Source organism: Nelumbo lutea, chromosome 4, assembly GCF_056320005.1.
Source record: "Nelumbo lutea isolate HS-2025 chromosome 4, American lotus-T2T, whole genome shotgun sequence".
NCBI classification, from domain to species: domain Eukaryota; kingdom Viridiplantae; phylum Streptophyta; class Magnoliopsida; order Proteales; family Nelumbonaceae; genus Nelumbo; species Nelumbo lutea.
Window position 1 is genome coordinate 96,931,293 of NC_142687.1, and position 23,798 is coordinate 96,955,090.

Here is a 23,798-nt window from a genome sequence, read left to right on the forward strand (position 1 = left end):
TGGAAGCTACAGTTTCTTCAGTCCACCCTTCCAACAGTGCATCCTCTTCATCAGCTTTTGCTCACTCAGCTACATATGCCTCAACAAATCATGGTTCAGTCTCAAGTAATCATAAAATCCCTTGGATTATAGATTTCGGTGCATTAGACCATATGACTAGCCTATCTAACCTTTTTTGTTCATATCATCTCCTCTCTGGGAAAGAAAAAATATCCCTTGCCAATAGGTCACTTGGTCCCATCTTTGGTAAAAGGAGATATAAAGACCTCTGACACCCTGTTCTTATCTTCTATTCTCCATGTTCCTAGGCTTAACACAAATCTTTTATCTGTTAGTAGCTTAACAAAGTCCATGAACTGCAGCATAACCTTCTTTCCCACTCATTGTGTTTTCCAGGACCTGTAGTCTCAAAGGACGATTGGGAGTGGCCATGAGGCGAACGAGATATACCTACTAGACACACCAAATCAAGCCTTTGGACCACCTCATGGAGTTGCTTTCGAGTCAGTTGTGTCAGAGTCTTGTTAACAAAATTTTGTTATGTCATTTTCGGTTTGGTCATTTGTATTTTTTTGCTTTAAGTCATGTTCCTAGTTATGTTTAAAGGAGTCTTTATCTAGTCTTCATTGTGAGTCATGTGAGCTAGCAAAGCATTATAGACAATCCTATTCAATCAGTAATAAAAGATCCCTTTCTCCTTTCCATATTATTCACTATGATATGTGGGGGCCATATCACATGCCAACCATGGGGGGCTACAGGTATTTTATCCTTTTTATTGATGATTATTCTCCTTATACTTGGATTTATCTCATGAAATCCCGGGATGAAGTATCAAATATTGTGAAAAGTTTTCATGAATTCATCATCACCCAGTTTAATACTCGTATCAGAATATTCCATTCTGACAATGCTAATGAGTATTTTGAGAGAACCTTTTCCACCTATCTTGAAACTTTTGGGGTTATTCATCAAAGTTCTTGTTCCTACACTCCACAACAAAATGGGGTGACAGAAAGAAAGAATAGACATGTGGTTGAGGTTGCCAGATCCCTTTTATTTGCATCCCATGTTCCTATAAAGTTTTGGGGAGATGCTGTTCATACTGCTACCTACCAGATCAACCTTATGCTCTCTAGGGTCTTTGCCTTTAAAACCCCCTTCAGTCTTCTCTTCCCGGATGATGATCTCTTTTCTCTCCCTCTCTGTGTATTTGGGTGTACTTGTTATGTGCATATTCATAGTCACCAAAGGCATAAATTTGAACCTAAGGCTCATAAGTGTGTGTTTCTGGGATATGCCTTTATACAAAAGGGTATGAACCTAAGGCTCATACCTAGGTTGGTTGCCAAGGGTTACACCCAAATGTATGTCATTGACTATCTTGAGACCTTTGCCCCTGTAGCTAGACCTGTTCATGCCCCTGGACGGGCTTGAACAAGTATATGGGCCCGCGGGCTTAACCTCGGGCCAAAAAGCCTGGCCCGCAATAAATTCGAGCCAGGCTCGAGATTTGCCAAAATAGCCCAGCCCGAGCCTGGCCCGGCCCGACCTATACTTAAACCTAAATAAAACCCCTAGTCAAGATATCTATGTCTCTTCCTGTTGAAGTTTGACCTGCCCTAGAATTCTGTCTTGTTCGTTGACTGTAAAGTAAAGTAAACAGCAAGAAGTAGGAGGCAAAAGAAGAGGAGAGAGGCTGGTTCGAATTAGAGAACAGTTATCCCTAGATTTGGCCAGACCTGTTATTATATTATTAACTTATTGAAAAAGACTTGAGTGTCATTCTTTAAGTAAGAGGCACTCGAACTAACATAACAGTACACATCAACATTCTCAACAAGTACAAAGACTGAAATACCCCTTCACTAACACCACTAACACTCCCCCTCAAGCTGGTGAGTATATATTATATAATCGCAGCTTGTTACATATGTAGTCCACTCTCCCCTGACTCAAACCTTTTGTAAACAAGTCTGCCCACTGGTTTCCCATACTAACATATGCAGTTTCTATCACCCCATTCAGCACCTTCTCTCTCACAAAATGACAGTCAACTTCGATGTGCTTGGTTCTTTCATGAAACACTGGATTGGAAGAGATATGAACTGCTGCTTAATTATCACAATAGAGCTTCATTGGAGTACTGATGTCATATCCTATCTCCTGTAGAAGGTTCCTCAGCCACACTAATTCACAAGCAGTATGTGCCATGGCCCTATATTCTGCTTCTGCACTGCTTCTTGCCACAACTATTTGCTTCTTACTTTTCCATGTTACCAGGTTACCCCCCAGAAAGGTGCAATAGCCTGTGGTATATCATCTATCAGACATAGAACCTGCCCAATCAGCATCGGTGTATCCTTCTACTACCAGTTTTCCACCACTCCTGTACAGTAAACCACGACCAGGAGCTTCTTTCAGATACCTCACAATCCTTAGCACTGCATTCCAATGTGGGACCAAAGGTTTCTGCATGAATTGACTCACCACACTAACCGTAAATGAAATATCTAGCCGAGTAATGGTTAGATAGTTTAGTTTGCCTACAAGTCATCGGTATCTGCCAGGGTCTTTAAATACTTCACCTATATCACTACTCAGCCTCGTATTTGTTCCCATAGGTGTCTCAGCCGGTTTAGTACCCAACAACCCTGTTTCTTCCAGTAAATCAAGCACATATTTCCTCTGACACAAATTAATGCTATGCTTAGATCTTGCTACTTCTATGCCCAAAAAGTATTTCAACTTGCCAAGGTCCTTTGTTTGGAAGTGTTCCTGTAGGAATGCCTTCAATTTGTCAATGCCCATTTTATCATTCCCAGTCACAACGATATCATCCACATACACCACCAATATTATTTTGCCTACCAAAGAGTCAAAATTGAAGACAAAGTGATCAACTTGGCACTGTTTCATACCAAACTTCTTGACCACCTCACTGAACCTACCAAACCATGCTCGAGGGGACTATTTAAGTCCATAAATAGCCTTCTTAAGTCTACATACCTTACCATCCTCCCCATGAGCAACAAACCCGGGTGGTTGCTCCATGTAGACCTCCTCGAGCAAATCACCATGTAAAAAAGCATTTTTTATATCTAGCCGATGAAGAGGCCAATCATACATAGCTGCAAGGGAGATGATGACACGAACTGACCCAATCTTAGCAACCGGGGAGAATGTCTCTGTGTAGTCAATGCCATAGGTTTGGAAGTACCCTTTAGCAACCAGTTGCACATTCAGGCGCTCAACACGACCATCTAGCAAGTACTTAACACTATACACCCACTTATAACCGATAACCTGCTACCCAGGAGGAAGAGCGGTGAGATCCCAAGTGTGATTATCATGTAGAGCAGAGAGCTCTTCTTCCATAGCACGACACCACTCTGGAGAGGTAAGGGCTTCCTAGACATCCTTAGAAACAACCACGGAGGATAACAAAGATATGAACTGGCGATGGGAGGCGAAGAGGTGGGTAAGTGAAACAAAATTAAAAATAGGGTGAAGGGTGCAAGTACGTTTACCTTTCCGGAATGCAATAGGAAGATCTAGGTCGGAGGCTGGTGTCGGAGCTGGAGTTGGATCTGTTGACGGTGATGAAGCTGGAGGAGCTGCAGCCGGTACACGCGAGCGATGTGTATACACGTGATGGATGGGTGGACGGTCAACCGACGGTGGCATCGGAGGCAAGGACGTAAGCATGACTGGAACCAGAGGAGGTGGATCAGCTACAGGAAGAGGAAGAGGGGATGGTGATGTGGAGAAAGCAGCAGCATCGGACCCCACGAAGAACGGAGTAGACTCGAAGAATGTAACATCAGCATATACCAAGGAACGATGAGAAATGGGATGATAACACTTGTACCCTTTCTGAGTTTGGGAATAGCCAAGGAAGATACACTTCAGGGAACATGCATCTAACTTGTCAGTCCCAGGACCCAGATTATGAACGAAGCAGACACACCCAAATACCCGAGGAGAAAGCAGAAACGGAGACATGTTGGGGAATAAGACACTAAAAGGAGAACGACCATCAAGGATAGACGTGGGCATCCGATTAATTAAGAAACAAGAGGTGAGCATTGCATTGCTCCAAAAGGTTTTGGGAACATTCATGTGGTGCATGAGGGAGCGTGCCATTTCTACAAGATGGCGGTTCTTTCTCTCAGCAACCCCATTTTGTTGCGGAGTGTAGGTACATGAAGTTTGGTGTATAATTCCATGTTGGTCCAAGTATTCTTGAAAAGATGAAGACAAGTATTCACGACCATTATCAGAACAGAAAATTTTGATGTGAATGCCAAATTGATTGCGGATCTCAACATAAAAATTCTGGAAGATGGCAAATAATTCACTTCTTTCTTTCATTAAATAGAACCACGTCATTATTGAACAGTCATCAACAAAAATAACAAAATATCGGTATCCATTATATGACATCACTTTATAAGGACCCAAAATATCTGAATGAATTAAAGAAAAAAGACTCGACACATGGTTATCAACCGTAGAACGAAACGGAACACGATGGTGTTTCCCAAATTGACATAACTCGCAATCTAAAACAGAAAGTTGACTCAATGAAGGGACTAAGGACTGCAACACTTTCAACGAAGGATGACCAAATCTACAATGCCGCTGGAGAGGAGAAATGGATGACTGAAGGGCCGTTGATGTTCTTCCACCACCATCAAGATAATACAGTCCTCCGGCTTCATGCCCTCCATCAATCCCCGTCTTGAGATCCTGAAAAATACACATAGAAGGGTAAAATGTGATGGAACACTTAAGGAACTTGGTCAGCTTACTAACAGATATAAGATTAAATGGAAGCTTAGGTACATATAAAACAGAGGATAGGGATACAGGGTCTAGGTCAACATTACCAACACCACAGATAGATGATGTGGAGCCATTAGCAAGGGTAACAGATTGTGATGTTGAGCAATGAGTGAGAGATGAAAACACACCTGGAGTTCCCGTCATGTGATCGGAGGCTCCAAAGTCAATAATCCAGGGGTTGGGTGTGGATGCCAAACAAGCCATACCTAAGTGTACAAAGGAAGCTGTGTTCTACTTCGACTTGGATTGAACAAACCTCTTATACTCATCCCGAGGAACACTCACCATCTCCTTGCCTGGACCATCTGAGGGAGTAGAAGGCATCGGGTCAGCTGACTGGTTCTTCTGTCTAGAGTTGAAACTGGTGTCACTAGTCATGGAATGGTTGGCCCACGTCGAGGGAGGACCATGTAAGTCATAGTAGTAGTTAATGGTATGTCCATCCAAACCACAATGAGTACACTTCCGTGGACCCGAGCCACGTCCTCTACCATGAGCTCCCCCTGAATCTCTGCCTCTAGTACGACCACCACCATGGATATGTGTAGATCCACCACTACCACTCCTGCCAGGCTGGGCTCCTCAAGCCCCACTTCTACCACTTCGACCTCTCGACACTACAAATGTTGATTTATTGGAGACATTAGAGTCCATAGATCCAATGGAAGCCCTCCGAAGATGAGCAAACACCTCCTCTAAAGATGGAAGAGCAGATCCCCCTAGTATCTGGGCTCGTACTGGTTCATACTCAGACTTCAGCCCCCACCAGAAACCGTGTCACATCAAGTTGCTCTTGCTGTTGCTGTTGAACTTTGACATCTGAAGTGAGAGGATGATAGACATATAACTCATTACGGATATTCCTCACACTGGCATAATACTCAAGGCTCTGATTTTCCTGTTGCAGATTGAAGTATTCCTGATACAGTTGATATACCCTAGTGGTATTATCCTGACCTGAATATAGTTTCTTAGCATGATCCCACACCTCTTTGGCTGTGTCAAGAAACATGAAGTTCACACAGATTTTGGGTTCCATACTGTTCCACAACCATGTAATGATCTGTGCATCTTCCTGTTCCTAGTCTTCATACTCCTGAGAATTAATGGGGGGTTTCTCCTCTCTTATATGCTTCACTTTCTTCTTCGCCTTCAGAAAAACCTCTACAGACTTGGCCCAAGGGACATAATTCTCTCCATTCAGTTTAATGGAGGTCATTTGGACATTCAGGTAGTCAATAGATATCATGACACTAGGTTTACTATCACTGTTATCTGCCATTGCTGAACTCCCTTATCACTGAATTCTGAGCACTGAATTATGAGCACTACACAATGCACAGTACACACAGACACTTCACTGAAATCTGCACACTGATTTCAACAGTAATAAATACTGAAAACAGCAACACCAACCCCTACTCACCGAAGTCTACACACTGATTTCAGCGATATCAAATGCTGAAAACCACACTTGTAACACCACCAACCCTAATCCACAACTATAGGAAGTTTCACCATTAAGTAGACACTATTTCCCTTCGAATCACACACAAACCAGAATAAACCCTAGCATACTGCAATCTGAAAACCCATCATGCGAACTGTACTACATCTCTCATGTATTCCATAACTGAAAAATATGCATAAAAGAAACTTTACCTCATCGCCTGAAGGCCAACCACACGAAGGGCTGAGACACCGCTGCACCACACGTACCAGCCCTAACTAGGGCTTAGAAACCACAACAACCAATCACCAACGACACAATCGGAGCCATAGGAACCTCCTAGGGAAAAGGGTGATCACTCCTTTTCAGCCCTTTTCCCAGTCTCCAACTCACAGCTGAGAAACCTTAATTCGAATGCGCAGAAGGCAGAATTCTAGCAAGTCTGATTTGGTGAACCTCACTCTGATACCATGTTGAAGTTTGACCTGTCCTAGAATTCTGTCTTGTTCGTTGACTATAAAGTAAAGTAAACAACAAGAAGTAGGAGACAAAAGAAGAGGAGAGAAAAGAGAGGAAAGAGAGAAAGGCTGGTTCGAATTAGAGAAAAGTTGGATTAGATTCGGCCAGACCTATTATTATATTATTAACTTATTGAAAAAGACTTGAGTGCCCTTCTTTAAGTAAGAGGCACTCAAACTAACATAATAGTACACATCAACATTCTCAACAAGTACAAAGACTGAAATACCCCTTCACTAACACCACTAACACTTCCCATTCTTTTTTTCAGCCGACCCTTCATCTCCAATCTCCAGTTCTCCACATCCTCCACACTGCACAGTTCTCATCAACTGGCGAGGCAACGAACGTTCACCGATGCAACAACTCCGGCGGCGACAGTCAGCTCTCTCTCTCTCTCTCTCTCTCTCTCTCTCTCTCTTTCTTTCTCAGACGCGAACTGATCAAGTGATCATTGTCAAAATTGCAGGTCAAGCTCGCAGCTCACAGACCACAGTCACCAATTCACCGTGGACTATCCGGCGAATACAATTATCGGCGGTGACGATGAGTCCTCTTTACCATTTTATTCTATAACAATCTTTAGTGTTTACTGTTTTTATAACTGTTGGTCCTGCTGAAAAGAACAAGGTAGAACTGCATAAGTGGCTTGTTTGTTCCTGAGAACTTGTTAATGCTTGAAGTAGAAACGTTAGGAGACTCAGAAATGTCGGGCTTTCGGCTTTTTGTCAGGGCCGGGCTCGGGCCTAAGTTCTAGGCCCGTTGGTCGAGCCGGGCTCAGGCTCGGGCCTATCATTTTTCTGTTAATGTAGACTAAAAGCCCGGCCCGGCCCATGAACAGGTCTACCTGTAGCTAATATGACTTCAGTTAGGGTTTTGCTTTCTCTAGCAACTACCTTGGACTGGCCCCTACACTAGTTTGAGGTTAAAAATGCTTTCTTGAATGGAGATATGCATGAAGAAGTCTATATTTCTCTACCTCCAGGGGTGTATGGGAAAGAAATGAAAGCCAAGGTGTGTAAACTACACAAATCCATTTGTGGTCTCAAACAATCTCCTCGGGCTTGGTTTGAGAGATTTCAGGCTACTCTTGTCTCCTTTGGCTATACTCAAACACAATCTGATCATACATTGTTCCTAAAGATAAATAATACTCTGGTGACCTTCTTGATTGTTTATGTTGATGATATTATGGTCACGTGTAATGATAGTGAAGAGGCCAGGAAACTAAAAGGGTTTCTCAATTCTGAATTTGAAATCAAAGACTTGGGAGACCTTCGGTATTTCTTGGGCATTGAAGTTGCTTGGTCTAAGGAGGGTATTTGCATATCTCAGCGCAAATATGTCCTTGATCTTTTTGCTGAAACTGGTAAACTTAGAGCTAAACCCGTCTCCACTCCCATTGATCCTAATCATAAACTTCCTACCATAGATGGTGAACCTTTGTCTGATAAGGGAGTGTTTCAGAGACTACTTGGGAAGTTGTTGTATCTTTGCATGACTCGGCTAGATATTTCCTATGCAGTAAGTGTTATTAGTCAGTTTATGCATTTTCCTAGAGATACTTATCTTGCTGCTGCGAAAAGGGTCCTGTGCTACTTGAAAGGTACTCCAGGGAAAGGTATTCTATTTGCTAAGCATGGTCACATGAAGCTGGAGGCCTTTACTGATGCAGATTGGGCAGGATGTGTGGATGATAGGAGGTCTACCTCTGGTTATTGTGCTCTGGTGACTGGAAATATTGTGTCTTGGAGAAGTAAGAAACAATCGGCAATTGCTAGATCCTCAGCTAAAGCAGAATACAGGGCTATGGCTCATGTGTATCAAAACTACTATGGCTATGATCTCTTCTAGAGGAATTGGGGGTGGACTACGAGAAACCAATGATGCTCTATTGTGACAATCAAGCTGCTATCAACATTGCATATAATCCTGTTCAACATGACAGAACTAAGCACATTGAGGTTGATAGGCATTTCATAAGGGAAAGAGTCTCTTCAGAGGAAGTTTGTTTGCCATTTACCACATCAGAAGCGCAACTGACAGATATCTTGACCAAGGGAGTTCCAAAAGGGAAACTGACACACTATATAAGCAAGTTGGGCATGATTGACATCTATGCTCAGCTTGAGGGGGAGTGTAAAGAGACTGGGCCGAATGGGCCCTAACAACCTCTTGTGTGATATCATTTTTTTTATCTTTTATTTTATGTTGATGGGCCTCAATGGGCCTATTATTTATTCTTGTTTTATTTTCTTTATGTAATTGCCAAGCTGGCCACCCACTTAAGGGCATACTAGTCATCATTAACTTTTGGAGATTAATAAATAGGGTTAGGGTAGAAGGGTGTATTATTCAACTCCTTCTCTTACCTCTTCTCTTCAACATACACAGCTCTTGCACTATTATTCAGCTCTGATTTTTTCTGCTAATCACTGTTTTTAAATCTGATATTAGAGGACTGATTTACATTTCTCAAGAATGATGGGAGAGGCGAGATGCTCTTCTGAAGGAGTGGAAACAACCTGCACATGTCTGAATCTCTGCCTTTGGTACTACCTTTGGAGAGCAGGAGGAGAGAGAATAGTAGGAATATCGGAGGTAGGTCCAATGGGAGAAGTGGACACCTCATGATCAGACTCACAAATAATGGGGAGAGGAACAACTGGAGACATAGCAAAGGGCTCGTCAGATTTCTCCCCCTCAGGAGGAATGCTAAAGAAGGGAGTCAACTCAGCAAAGGTGACATCCCGAGATACAAAGCGGGTGCCATGAACTGGATCAAAGCAGCAATATCCCTTCTTGTGGAAGCATATCCCAGAAAAACACATTTATGAGCCTTAGGTTCAGACTTGTGCTTTTGATGACTGTGAATATGCACATAGCAAGTGCACCCAAAAACACAGAGAGGAAGAGAAAAGATATCCTCATCTGCGAAGAGAAGACTAAAGGGGGTTTTAAAGCCAAGGATCCGGGAGGGCATACGGTTGATAAAAAAAGTAGCAGTAAGAACAACATCTCCCCGAAATTTTATAGGAACATGGAATGCAAATAAGAGGGATCTGGCAACCTCAACCACATGTCTGCTCTTTCTTTCCACCGCCCTATTTTGTTGTAGAGTGTAGTTACAAGAACTTTGATGAATAACCCCAAAAGTTGCAAGATAGGTGGAGAGGGTTCTCTCGAAATACTCCTTAGCATTATCAGAACGGAATATTTTGATACAAGTGTTAAATTGGGTGAGGATGAGTTCATGAAATTTTTTCACAATACTTGGTACTTCATCCCTGGATTTCATGAGATAAATCCAAGTGTAACGCGAATAATCATCAATAAAAAGGATAAAGTACCTGTAACCCTCCATGGTTGGCATATGATATGGCCCCCATATATCAGAGTGAACAATATGGAAAGGAGAAAGTGATCTTTTATTGTTAATTGAATAGGAATGTCTACAATGCTTTGCCAGTTCACATGACTCACAATGAAGACTCGATAAAGACACTCCTTTAAACATATCTGGGAACAGATGACTCAAAGCAAAAAAAGACAAGCGACCAAACCGAAAGTGACATAATAAAATTTTGTTAACAGACTCTGACAAAACTGACTCTAAGGCAACTCCATGAGGTGGTTCCAAAGCTTGATCCGGTGTGTCTAGCAAGTATATTCCGTTCGCCTCATGGCCACTCCCAATCGTCCTCTGATACTGCAAGTCCTGAAAAACACAATGAGTGGGAAAGAAGGTTATGCTGCAATTCATGGATTTTGTTAAGCTGCTAACAGATAAAAGGTTTGTGTTAAGTTTAAGGACATGAAGGACAGAGGATAAGAAAAGGGTGTCAAAGTTCTTTATATCTCCTTTAGCAGAGATGGGGGCAAGTGATCCATCAGTAAGGGATATTTTCACTTTCCCATAGAGAAGGTGGTATGAGCAAAAGAGATTAGATAGGCTAGTCATATGGCCTGATGCACTGGAATCAATAATCCAAGGGATTTTATGATTACCTGAAACTGAAGCATGGTTTGCAGAAGTACGAATACCTGAGTGAGCAAAAGCTGATGAAGATGATGTGTTGTTGGAAGGGTGAGCTGAAGAAACCGTAGCTTCCAAGTGATTTAGGAGCCTCCCATACTTTTCAAAATCCACCTTCATTGCAGCCAACTGCTTAATGGTTGATTTCTCTTCACTCTCCTTGTTTCCCCCTTCAGGTACTGTAGCAACATTAGTAGTATTAGGTTTTCCTTTTTCTTAGTAGGGCCCTTTGGTTTCATTCCAGCATGTGCAAAATGTTCTATAGGTGGACCCCACAACTGAACCTGTCGCCTACTCTCCTCACTACTTATCATAGCATATGCCTATAAAAGAATAACCTCATCTCTGGCCAAGATATTTTGTCTAATAATGTCAAACTCAGGGTTGAGTCCAGTGAGAAATTCAAACACCCTATTTCTCTCCACCAACTTTCTATACATTTCAGCATCCTTCTTACTCTCCCATACCACTGTCACCATAACATCATTTTCATGCCATAGGGATTTCAGTATAGAGTAGTAGATTGCTACACTCTTCTCCCCCTGTCTCAGGTTTTTTACATCACTTTTCAACTTATAAGCTCTAGCTATATTCAATTTCTGTGAATATATCTCAGTAACACTGTCCAATATCTCCTTAGCCGAAGACATCCAGAGATAGTGTTGGTTTATATGAGGTTATATAGAGTTGACCAACCATCCTATGACAATATAGTTCTCTTGCATTCATTTTTCAAATTCAGGATCCGTCTCTTTGGGTTTCACCTTACTGCCGGTGAGATACCCGAGTTTTCCTCTACTATAGACATAAATTCTTATAGGTTGTGCCCAAGCAAGATAATTTGTCCCATCTAGCTTGATTGTGGTTACACCAGTCAAAACGGAATCTACCGAGCCAAGGCCTGAAATCGACACTTGCTTGTACTCACTTCCGTATGTCTCCATCAATCAAACGAAAAACAAAGAACCAGAAATTTTGTCTATATGAACTTACTTGAAGTCAAACCAGAACTCAAATGCTCGAAAAACTAGGGTTTTGCTTCATCCAGTTGTTGGGAGGAAGAGAGAAGATGCAGCCGCACCTACCAGACCAACCCAAACTCTTCCAAACCTGAACCACCCTCCTTCAAGAGTCACGAGACACCTTCCAAGCACAGAGTGCCACACCCAAGATTCACCTTTACCTGGTAACTTCGAAAATCTCTAGTCGACTAGGGTTTCGAGCAGCAACAGAACAACACCGCTTCTTGGCAAAATCCAACCAGATCTAAACTCTCCAAAACCCTCTACCAACTAGGCAAGTGATCCTCTATACTATAGAGAACCTATCTCTCCATACACTCTCTTAATTTTAGAGTGTATGGGAACGAAGAAAAAAGAGAAGAACTAAACCCGCTCAGATACCAAAATGCAAATCTGTCCTCAAATATTAAGAACAAATTTAGGGATTAGAAGAAACAAAGGAAAGTATAAACAACAATACAAAAGAAGAAGATGGCGAAAAGAGGAGGTAAGAGAAGGAGGAGTCGAACAATTCTCCATTCTCCTCTAACCCTATTTTATTAAGATCTAAAAATTATATGATAACAAGAATACCCTTAAGTGGGCGGCCAGCTTGGCAGTTACATAAAGTGAATAAAACGAGGAGAAATAACAGGCCCATTAAGTGTGGCCCATCAACAGTAAAATAAAAGATATTACAAGCAAAGATGCTAGGGCTCATTCGGCCTAGTCTCTTTACACTGCTCTCTCTTCAACATTTCTTTTTCCTTTGTTCTTGAATGCTTGTTTCACAAAACTGATCAGAGTATTAACTGTCTCCTATTTTTATATTCTCAAGGAACTCAGCGTGGGATATCCAATTTATTGTGGTGGAGGCATCAAGTTCTTCTAAATTTGTTTCAGCTATTTAAAGATTGGCATTGGTATTGATAGGGTACTATCACATCAGTTGGGCTATTTGTAGCTTTGGCTCAATTGACCTATATGTGAAGTGGTTTTTGTTGAACGATTTGAACCACTGAAAATTTGGGAAGGAAAGCATGAGAATGCTATTGTTTTCACTTCCTTATAGGCATAAACACACACACACACACACACACACACACACACACACACATATATATTATATTTGTCTTAATAAAATATGTACAAATTTCTTCAGCTTAACTTTCTTTTAACTAACTGACCAATGATTTAAAAGGTGCACGTAAGCGCACAACGCACAGGTGATGTGCATTGTAGGGTATGTGCCTCGCCTAGGTCCCAGGCACAACACTTTCAAAAGGTGTGTGCCTGTTGCGCCTTGTGCTTCAGCCCAGGCATGTGCCTTTAGAAAATCTGGATTTTTCTATTTTTTGTGCTTAGCAGTTGGGCCTGGGGCTCCGCCCCCAGACCCCCGACCAAACCCTTTGAGGCAAGCCCAAACAAGTCAATATCAAGGTCTTAAATTCTTAATCCCTATACAAAGATTTTATAGTTTGTCTTAAAGTATCTTTTATTAGGATGAATGAATGAGCTACATTAACAAGTATCTTTTATTGGGCTTGCCTCGAGGGGCTTGGTACAAAGATGGCTCGTAGAATCAGATATGCATAATGTTTAACATCACATTAGCTATTTGAAGTAATGCAATTGGGAAAAAGTGTTTGATTTTCCTTTTAAGTTTTCATTTTAAATATGTTTTACATGTTATGTTTATGTATTTTAATTTGAGATAATAGTTTTTTAAAACATTTTTTTTAATTTAAGTTTATTTTTAATTATAATGTGTTTAATATTTTTAATATTTTGCATTGTTTGAAAATTTTTGGCATTTTTGACATTTTAGCTTTTTTTTTTTTGCATTTTTCGCATTTTTTGCATCCTTGTGCCTTGCTTTAAAAAGGCATGCTCCTTGCCTTGCGCCTCATGCCTTGGGTGCAAAATGGCCCTTAAATTTTGGCATTTTTGACATTTTAGGTTTTTTTTTTTTTTTTTTTTTTTTTTTTTTTTTTTTTTTTTTGCATTTTTTGCATCCTTGTGCCTTGCTTTAAAAAGGCATGCTCCTTGCCTTGCGCCTCATACCTTGGGTGCAAAATGGCCCTTGCACTTTTAAAACACTGTGACTGATGTTCATTGTAATTTGATATTATTTTCTTGTTTAAGATGACTATTTTGTTCAGATCCTTAGATTAATTGATAATGATTCATTGATTTGCAGTTCCTACCAGGTGCATGTCCGTCAAACTTGGACACAATCTTCTCACCTATTTTGCAGTCAGATGTATTTCACTGCAAACCAAACGTTCAAATCTATGGAGGTATTACTCTATTGTTGTTGGTTGAATGATAATAGATTGAGTTAGTAAAATTTCTCACCCCCACTTGCATTAGAATCATTTGGTGGATGGAATGAAGGCGCTTGGATTTTGAAGTCATCATGCTTTTCATTCTGTGGAAGTCTATATCTCTTTGGGTATTGTATATAAAATACTCTCCACCAAGAGAAGAAGATGCTCTTACAGATAAGTACCGTAACTCTGAGCAGGTTTGGTCCAGCCAAAACTCAGCTGAATGATCACTCCTTGGCCCACAGCTAGACTGACCCAAATTGATGCAATAGCCATATGTATAGGAGGTTCCCATGAAATCAATGTTGGATCATGTGTTTGAGTGATCAATAAATAAATAATCTGTTTGAATCATCAAACGGTTGTCAAGTACAAAAGAAGGTAGAAGGATATATTCGATAAGCAATTAAAAATATATTAATATGAAATCTAGGTGCCTAAAACATAATTGTGGAAGGGGGGTTCAAAAAAACCCTATTTCTAATTTAACAAAAGTTTCACTTATCCATGAAAAAGTTCTCAACTGAAATTTGGTGTGACACCGAAGAGATGACAATATCCTCTATTTTGGTCTTATATATGAGACTATAAGGATTGTATTTTTTTTTCTTTTTTGAAAAATGGTAACTATTGTATTGTTGTCCTCTTTCCCCTATTTTTGAAGTTTTTTACTGTATTTGGATTTTGGACTAACTTAACTAATCTCTGCTTTTAGTCTTATAACCAACCCCTAATCCTTAAACCCACGCTGATCCTCTTAGACTCATCATTTGGTCATTAAAGTCCTACATCAGAGAGGGATCCTACATCATCACTGGACACCATGGTCTATGGTGATCACAACCTGAACTTTGCCCAAAGGTAAGGGGACTTAAAAGATTATTTGGTGTTTAAAAGTAACAAAAAATAAAGCTTACAATAAAAGAAGCCAAAAGTAAATTGTAGACGACTTTGAAAATTTTTTGAATGTTGTGCACATAAGATGATTAAGCTAAATAAAAAAAAAAATGTTCCAATCCCTAATGTCAATTGCAAAAAACCCGTTTTGAAATGAACCTTCTCTTACATTAGTCCTATCCAAAACTTACCTTATGTTATGGTAGGTGAAGTAAAAAGCATAAATTCTTCATCCAAATATTTACTGAAGATGTTGTTGTGAGGTAGGTGATGGGGTTCTTAACATGAGAATTTGCGACACTGAGTTCACATGATGTCATTTGTTGTCATAATGGTTTTTTTTTTTTCTTTTTTTGAAATAATGGTATCTATTGCCTTGCTTAACATTGCCTTAAGCGTTAATCTTGATGAACTTCCTGTTCTGTTGCTTAAGGCATTTGCCTTGAAAATATGCTCTGAATGTCTTGAATCAGATATTGTGGTCACAACTATTTTGAACATCTGAAATGTCAAAGGGAAATATGTATACTCTTTGTTCCACTGCATATTGGTTTCACTGCATGTATTGGATAGGTTACTATGGAATCTACCCATAGTCACTTGTTCTTCTATGGCTATAATTTGTCACAGTAAAAAAAGAAATTTACCACAGCAAAATAACTGTGTTGAAGTCTTATTATGATCGGTATTCTGCAAATAAAATGGATCTAGAATTCTTACCTTTTCTTAATTTTACAGTAGGGAGCATTAATATCCCTGATATTGGTACATTTGAAACTTGATGACAATGATGATGGCATCAGTAGCTCATGCTGTTGTGCTTGCAAAATATCGGATTAATATAGGTCTGACATGATTTTTTCTGGTTTATCCTATGATGAGAATGCAGGATTTGATGAAAAAATGGAGGCCACACACTTTCTTGAGTACGAATGTACTGATTCTAGTTTGATATGCAATATGGCTGAGAGATACATGATATTGCCTTTCCTTGAGGAAACACTGGAAACAAGCAATAGTCATGACGGTGAACCATGTGAAGAAGCCATAGGCAGCCCAGATGACACTTGCCTCTATCTAGAGGTCCATCAAAGAAGATCTTTTGACCAGGAATAAGATGCTATCACACACTCTTTGTCTCTGCTGAAGTGGAATGCTTTGATCCACAATTATTTATCAAAAATTTGCCAGATCTATCAGATGTTGTTCCAACTCTGTGGCCTATGTTATTGCCCAAGGAATCACGGAGAAAAAAACCTATTACCTTAGTACTTGATTTGGATGGTAAGGGAGTTCGCTTGTTGATATTTTTATGGTGTGTTTTTTGTTGATTGCTTGATATTTGTTTTCTTGTCATCTTGTAACATGTCATCAAAATTTCAGCTCAATGCTTGCCATGTCTTAATTTAATAATTCTTGTCATATATAATTTAATAATTCCTGTCATATTTTAGAAGTTCATATCCTTGGAGGAGCATTGAAGAACTTAACAAGATCCAAAATCCATCTCGTGGATTTCCATCATAACTGGGGTCATAGTTGTCAAGGCGACAAAGCGCCCTTGGAGGCTCACCTTGCCTAATCGTCAAGCAGTTTTGTACATTGTGTTATAAAATACTTTTATATTCTTAATTTTTTGAGGTTATAATTATAAAATAGACATTATTAAATTAAATATTCATTTTTTTTATTTGTTAGGGTTTAATCAAAACACACATTGCTAAATGCTGTATTGAACCCTCATGGACTTCAAGACCTGAACCAATAAGTAGGAAAGCTGGACAGTGTTTGCCACAACTTTCATGGAAGAACTTAAAATTTCTCCCTCCCCCTTTTATTTTCTGACAAAAATAGGGGTTCATCCCCTATATTTTCTAAATTTTTTTTCTTTCTTTTTCTTCTCATGAATATATTGATTTTCTACACGTCAACTTGAAGTTTATACTTTTTTATGAAAATTATGGATAATTATTAAGGAAATATGGCTATGGAACCTAGAGAACTACCCTAATATGTTTTTTTACTTAAAAAAATCCATTGCCTAGGCATTGCCTAGGTGTCCACCTTGGTGACTAGGCAACAAGGCATCCCCTATCGCTTAGCCTTGCCTTGACACTTTGAAAACTATGACTAGGGTGAACATCCAGATTCCAGAATCTGCAATTTGGTATATTAGATGTTCTTGTGGGTTTCAATATTCTGGATTCTGCATTGTGCTTGATGTTGCCTTAGGAGCCAGAAGTGGATGTCAAAACCTATGCAATCATTTTGTGTGGTATCATGCCAACTCTTAGTTGAGCCTAATGATTTAAAAGGCGTGCCTAGGCGCCCAAGCGAGGCGCATTTTGGGGTATGTGCCTCACCTAGGTGCTAGGCGCACCCCTTTCAAAAGGCACGTGCCCGGTGTGCCTGATGTGCCTTGCACCTTAGCCTAGGCATGCACCTTTTTAAAATTTTGCACTTTTTTCTTTATTTTGAGTCTAATGTAATGGTTGGGTCAGGGGCTCCGTCCCCGGACCCCCAACCATGCCCCTCGAGGCAAGCCCAAACGAGTCTATGATAAGGCAATGAAAGTTATAAAATCATTATCTTTTATGTGAGAAATAAGAATTTCAGACCCTAACATAGACTCATTCGGGCTTGCCTCGAGGGGCATGGTACAAAGGCGACTCATAGAATCAAGAACGCAATATGTTTTACGTCACATTAACTACTCGAAGCAATGCAATTAAGGAAAAAAAAGAGATTGTGGGTTTTACATGCTTGAAAATGCTTTATATGTTTGCTTTTATTTTTAAATTTTTATTTGAATACACTGTACATGTTATGTTTATGTATTTTAATTTTAGATAATAGGTTTTTTTAAATCATTTATTTTAATTTTAAGTTTATATTTTAATATTTTTTTGCATTTTTTTTTAATTTTCTGACTTTTTTTTTATTTTTTAGCCTTTTCTTTTTGTAATTTTGCCCCTTTCTTAAAAAGGCACGCCTTGCCTTGCGCTTCAGGCGCAAATTGGCCCTTGCGCTTTTTTTGCGCCTTGCACTTTTAAAACACTAGTTGAGCCTTGCATGTCTGTTTTCTTGTATTTTAAATTCCTAACATTCTATTTGAAAGATTATGTTTATTGGAAAAAATACTGTACATACCAATTTTGCTAAAGTACTGGTTTCCATCTGTACAGAAACACTTCTTCATTCTACCCTGGAGTCCTGTGATAATGCAGATTTCACCTTTCAAGTTCATTTCAACATGAAAGAGCATGCTGTCTATGTGCGGCAGAGTCCCCACCTTCAGACATTCTTGGAGAGGGTTGCAGAGATGTTTGAGGTCATTGTTTTTACAGCGGGTCAAAGTACATATGCTGAGCAGCTCTTGAATATACTGGATCCAGACAGAAAGTTTATTTCGCGACGTGTATATCGGGAGTCATGCATTTTTTCAGATGGTACCTACACTAAAGACTTGACCTGGCAAAAGTTGCCATAATAGACAATTCTCCACAGGTACTGTTTGTCTTCTCAATACATTTGATTTATCTGTTCAATCTTTACATGGATCTTTACCAAGTTAGATAGGAGTGCAAGTTGGTTAGTTGATTTAGAGAATTTACGTTGCATTGGGCCTGGGTGTCTAGGCCAGGCCCATTCAAATTTTAACAAAATCCCATTCCCAGCTCATCCATGTTGTATCCCTAAAGTGAGGAACCTTTACAAGGATGTTTTTCATGTTTCATAACGATCAATGGACCTTGTATGGGATAAGAAAATTATATATTTAGAGTTCAAACAGTCAGCTTTACTGAATTGCAAGTGCAGAACTTAGGCATATCCCACACCATCAGTTTTTGTTTTGTTTTTTTGTTTTTTTTTTTTTTTGTTTTTTTAAGTTATTATTGTAGTATCTTTTTTACTTAGATACACAGTCGTGTTACTTCTTGTATTTAGGTAGAGAGCCTAGTCTTTGGGTGGTTTCTCTGTATGGTTGCTGGCTGTACATGGAGCTTGATCGGTACTTATATTATTTTGATCTTTTTACAGTAAAGATTAACAATACCTTACCTCTTTCTCAAAATAGAACTTAGGCATATGGCCTTTTTAATTAAATACAAGTTTAATGAACTACTCCTTTTATATGATGAGTTCTGGATTGTTGAATCATTTGTTCCATCTTTTATGATTTTCAGGTTTTCCGGTTGCAAGTGAATAATGGGATTCCAATTAAGAGTTGGTTTGATGATCCATCAGACTCTGCACTAATTTCATTACTTCCCTTCCTTGAGACCCTGGTTGATGCTGATGATGTCCGTCCTATTATTGCAAAAAGATTCAGTATAGCAGCTTACTGTCTTGTCCTCCATTAATTTAAATTTAACATCCCTTTGCCCTTCTTCTCTCTTCTCAAATTTATCCATATTGCAAAAAGACCCTGGTTGGGGCAGCTGTTGGTATTTTTTCCATTGTACTTTCTTCTCTTTATAGTAAGTTTGTGAAGAGTTGTATCTACATGTTCTTTTAGAGCTAGTGGGCAAGCATGTTGCCATTTATTTTTTTATGTGCAGATAAAGATGCAGGTGTTTACAGAGAGGTGTGTATAGAAAGTTTGGTTGCATACTGTGCTTTCTTCTGTGTGTGTTATGGACATTCAAAGGTAGAAATTCCCAGTTGTAGTTGTAGATTTTTTACTACTTTGTTCGACATGACATGTGCTTCTTTCACCTTGTACAAGAGAATGATGAAACATAGAATGAATACTAAATCGCACTATATACTATCAGATTACAATAGTGTCATCTTTTGCTGACCTGTTGTGACACTGATATCTCACTCGCTCCTTGTTAAATAGTTAACATCTCCAACAAATATACTTTATATTTTAATTGAAGAAAAGATATTGGGTGGCACTAACATATACAATCAGAAATGCTTCAGGGTTGACAAATCTCTCAACCAAATGAAAAATATCAAACTTATTTTCATCTCAAAAAAACAGAAGCAGGAGGTTGATGTGTGGCTCATTGTGACACTAGCAAGTGCACTAGCCGTTCAAGTAATAAAGTAGTGAGTGAAGTATCGTTCCCACGAGGATTTAGGAAACAATTACCAATACTAAATTGAACATTTCTTATCTGATCAACAAATAAATCAAAACTCTAATGAAAGCTAAGAAATCCTAAATTAAAATCTATCTAAATCATTGGTCCAATTGCCTTCAATTCAGGTTAGAAGAGTAAGCAGTAAATGTCAATCTCAGAATTCAGCAATCTATCAATTTGGATCATTCGAATGAATCATGATTGAGCCTTGGTTTGGTGAAACCCCAAGGTCATGAACAGCCTCTCTCAAGTGCATGTTCATCCTATGCATGAGTGACGGTTCTTCTATCTCTAGCAAGAATCTAATCCTCATGCATGCATTTCTTCAAACACTTCTAAGGCATCAATTCAAATCTGAATTGATCACCAACTGAATTGTGCAAGTTATCTCTAACCTTGCACTCAATTCAGTTCTTGAATAGTAGATCTGAATTCCTAGAGTCTCTCTCAAGCACTCTAGGAATTCCAAGCTGTAGATTAATTCGCCCAATCTGAAAATTGCAGATCTGAATTCTCTTTCAAGCAATTCAGATCTTGCAATCTCAGATCTGAGAATTCAGATCTGAGTTTTGAAGGTTAGTTGGCCGAATTAATCTACAATCACACCCTTATTCAAGAAACTTCAAATACAATGCATGACCATTTGAATGAATCAAAAAGAATTAGATTGCTGAACTGAAATTTTACAAGCTGAAATACATCAAGGAAGAATGGAAACAAGGAGAAAGAAGAAAGAACATATAACTAAGAAACTGAATTCAAATCAAAAGAGAATGAAACTACAAATGATTTATTACAGAAGATCTTTGAATCACAAACTCTCAATTCGAACTCACCTTCTTCTTCTAGCTTGCTTGTCTTGAACTTCCTTCAGCCCTTCTTCTTCTTCTTCCTTGCGCCTAGCCTTCTTCTCTTCTCTTCTCTCAAGGTGGCCGAACCTCTAAGAGTGGGAGAGCCTTCCTCTCAAGCAATTGAACAACTTTCTCCCCTCCTAGAGGCCTCCTTATATAGTTTTTCAAGGGGGCTCTTGCCCCTTCTTGAAGCCTCTAGAATGGGGTGTATTACACCCCTCATGAACCTTCTAGAGTGCTCCCTCCTTCTCTTCAAGAAACTCCTAGAAGTTGCCGCCCCTAGCTCCCTTTGGGCTGCTATTTGGGCTACAACTTAGCTTGCTTTTGAGCTCATGTGGGCTACACTCTAGGCTGTTATTTGGGCTAAAAATGGGCCTTCCTTGCTGGGCCGAATTCTCCTCATAGCTAGGCTTCTTCCCTTGGATTTTCCAAAGAGTTTCACTTGCTCTTCTTGGGCCGAATGAAATTCTCTTGCTCTCATGGCTGGGCCGGGCTGAACTTGATAAATTTTTGGGTTTTCTTTTCTTGCTTTTGCCTTCTTTTTGTTGATTTGGCTCCCCCTGAAATCTTTCTTGCAATCAAGCTAAAATACGGCAAAAATTTAATTAAACCATTATAAAATTTCATGCAAAAACCTCATAAAATATAGATAAATTGTAAGTTCATCAAATACCCCCACACTTAAGCTTTTGCTTGTCCTCAAGCAAAGACATCAGCCATAAACTTAACATTCCCCCCTTCTGTTCTCACCATTTACCTGGTGAACTTTTTAAGATAGAAATGCATTGAGTAGTCGGGGAACTTTTGTAAGTGCTTAACTCTTATTCTTGTAAATTACCATTTAAGATATGTATCAGATCCGAGGAAAGGAGAATATGAATTTCATCATAGTCTAGCCTTCACTCCTAATTCATATATAAATCAGCTCTTTAATTGTCAAGGTTAATAATCAAATTTCACTGAGTTTCACATCTGTAACTAAATCTCAATGAGAGTTCAACTTTAGAGTGCCCCTTTGAACCTCGATTGTCACCACAATTACTTATTTCTAAGGGTGAGTGCATTTTATGCTCCATCTCACCTTTTTTTTTTTTTTTTTTTTTTTTTTTTTTCGGTGTGAGTGCATTTTATGCTCCATCTCACACTTTTCTCTCTTTTTTTTTTTTTTTTTTTTTTTTTTTTTTTTTGGTGTGAGTGCATCTTATGCTCCATCTCACACTGGTCACTTGTTTGAGGTAGGTAAATAGGACTCATGTTCTAAGCTGCTAGTTTTACTATTCAGCTCAGAATAGCGGAGTCAATTTGGGCTTTTGTCCTTCTTTGCAATTATTGAACCTCAAGAATTAGCACTTCAGATGTGCACTAGCTCTCTTGACCATTAACAATGAAATCAAGGGCTTCCATACACATGAAGGAAGTTAGGGCTAGTCATGCTGAAAGGCATATTCAACTCCCCTTTTCTCCTGCATAAATCAAATTGGGTCATTCACAAGAATAAAAACTTAACAAGTACATCAGTCTCCCTCAACTCATTGAATTCCTTCTTAAAAAAAATCATCAAATAAATAGTAATGAACTTGAGGGGTTCCAGTCTTTTTTTTTTTTTTTTCTTTTTTTTTTTTTTTTTTTTTTTTTGTGATGTCATTGCTTGCATATGTGTGTTGGGGTGCATGAGGTGCATGGTTTCAACCCCCATACCCTAGCCTCGGGCTCACTCCCCCACACTTGAGATGAACATTGTCCTCAATGTTCGTAGTGTTAGGGAGTCACACTTGCTAGAGCAAACTGAAGAAAAGAAAATGATGAACTGAGTCCTTAAAGAATTGGAATTTTGAGAAAAATATCTTTATTTTACTAACTAATATTCTATAAAGATAAATGACAAAAAGATTCCTTAACTTGTTCATGAGCAAGCATAAGAGATTATTGGTTATCTAGATAAACAGTGGATGGAGGGGGTACAGTACTGCCCATTAAATATGGTTTCAGGCGCTGACCATTTACTTTAAACGTGCCCTGAACTGGGTGGGTGAGTTCTATAGCCCCATGGGGAAAAACCTGTGAAATGGTAAAGGGTCCAGACCACCTGGATCTCAGCTTACCTGGAAACAAGCGGAGACGGGAATTATATAACAATACCTGTTGGCCTACATAAAAGTCCCGTCTCAGCAAGTTCTTATCATGCCAGTTTTTTATTCTTTCTTTATAAACTTTGGCATTCTCATAGGTGGTAAGTCTGAATTCATCCAATTCATTCAATTGCAACCGCCTTTTAGCCCCTGTGGCCTGAATGTCAAAATTTAAGAATTTAAGAGCCCAATAGGCCTTGTGTTCCAATTCAACTGGTAAATGGCATGCTTTACCAAAGACCAATCTGTAGGGGGACATGCCAATAGGTGTCTTAAATGCAGTTCTGTATGCCCATAATGCATCATCTAATTTGATGGACCAATCTTTTCTGGTGGATGCTACGGTCTTTTCCAGAATTCTTTTGAGTTCCTTGTTAGCCAACTCCACTTGGCCACTGGTTTGAGGGTGATAAGGGGTAGCTAATTTATGTGTAATTCCATATTTCTGCATTAACCTCTCAAATTGGCTATTGCAGAAGTGAGTTCCCCTATCACTAATTATAGCTCGCGGAGTGCCAAATCGGGAGAATAGCTTCTTTAGGAAGTGTACTACCTTTCTTGAGTCATTTGTGGGTAAAGCCATGGCTTCTACCCATTTGGATACATAGTCAACTGCAACGAGGATGTACTTATTCCCAAAA

At 39.3% G+C, this 23,798-nt stretch overlaps 1 protein-coding gene across 1 annotated transcript; it reads left to right on the forward strand.

Moving 5' to 3' along the window:
- Nucleotides 1-3,706: 3,706 nt before the first annotated feature.
- LOC148862047 (uncharacterized) lies at nt 3,707-19,445 on the forward strand. The gene is given in 7 exon segments (XM_088985085.1): nt 3,707-3,817; nt 14,055-14,154; nt 15,971-16,108; nt 16,231-16,365; nt 18,267-18,545; nt 18,548-18,588; nt 19,269-19,445. Coding segments are annotated over 7 exon segments (981 nt in total).
- Nucleotides 19,446-23,798: the final 4,353 nt, after the last annotated feature.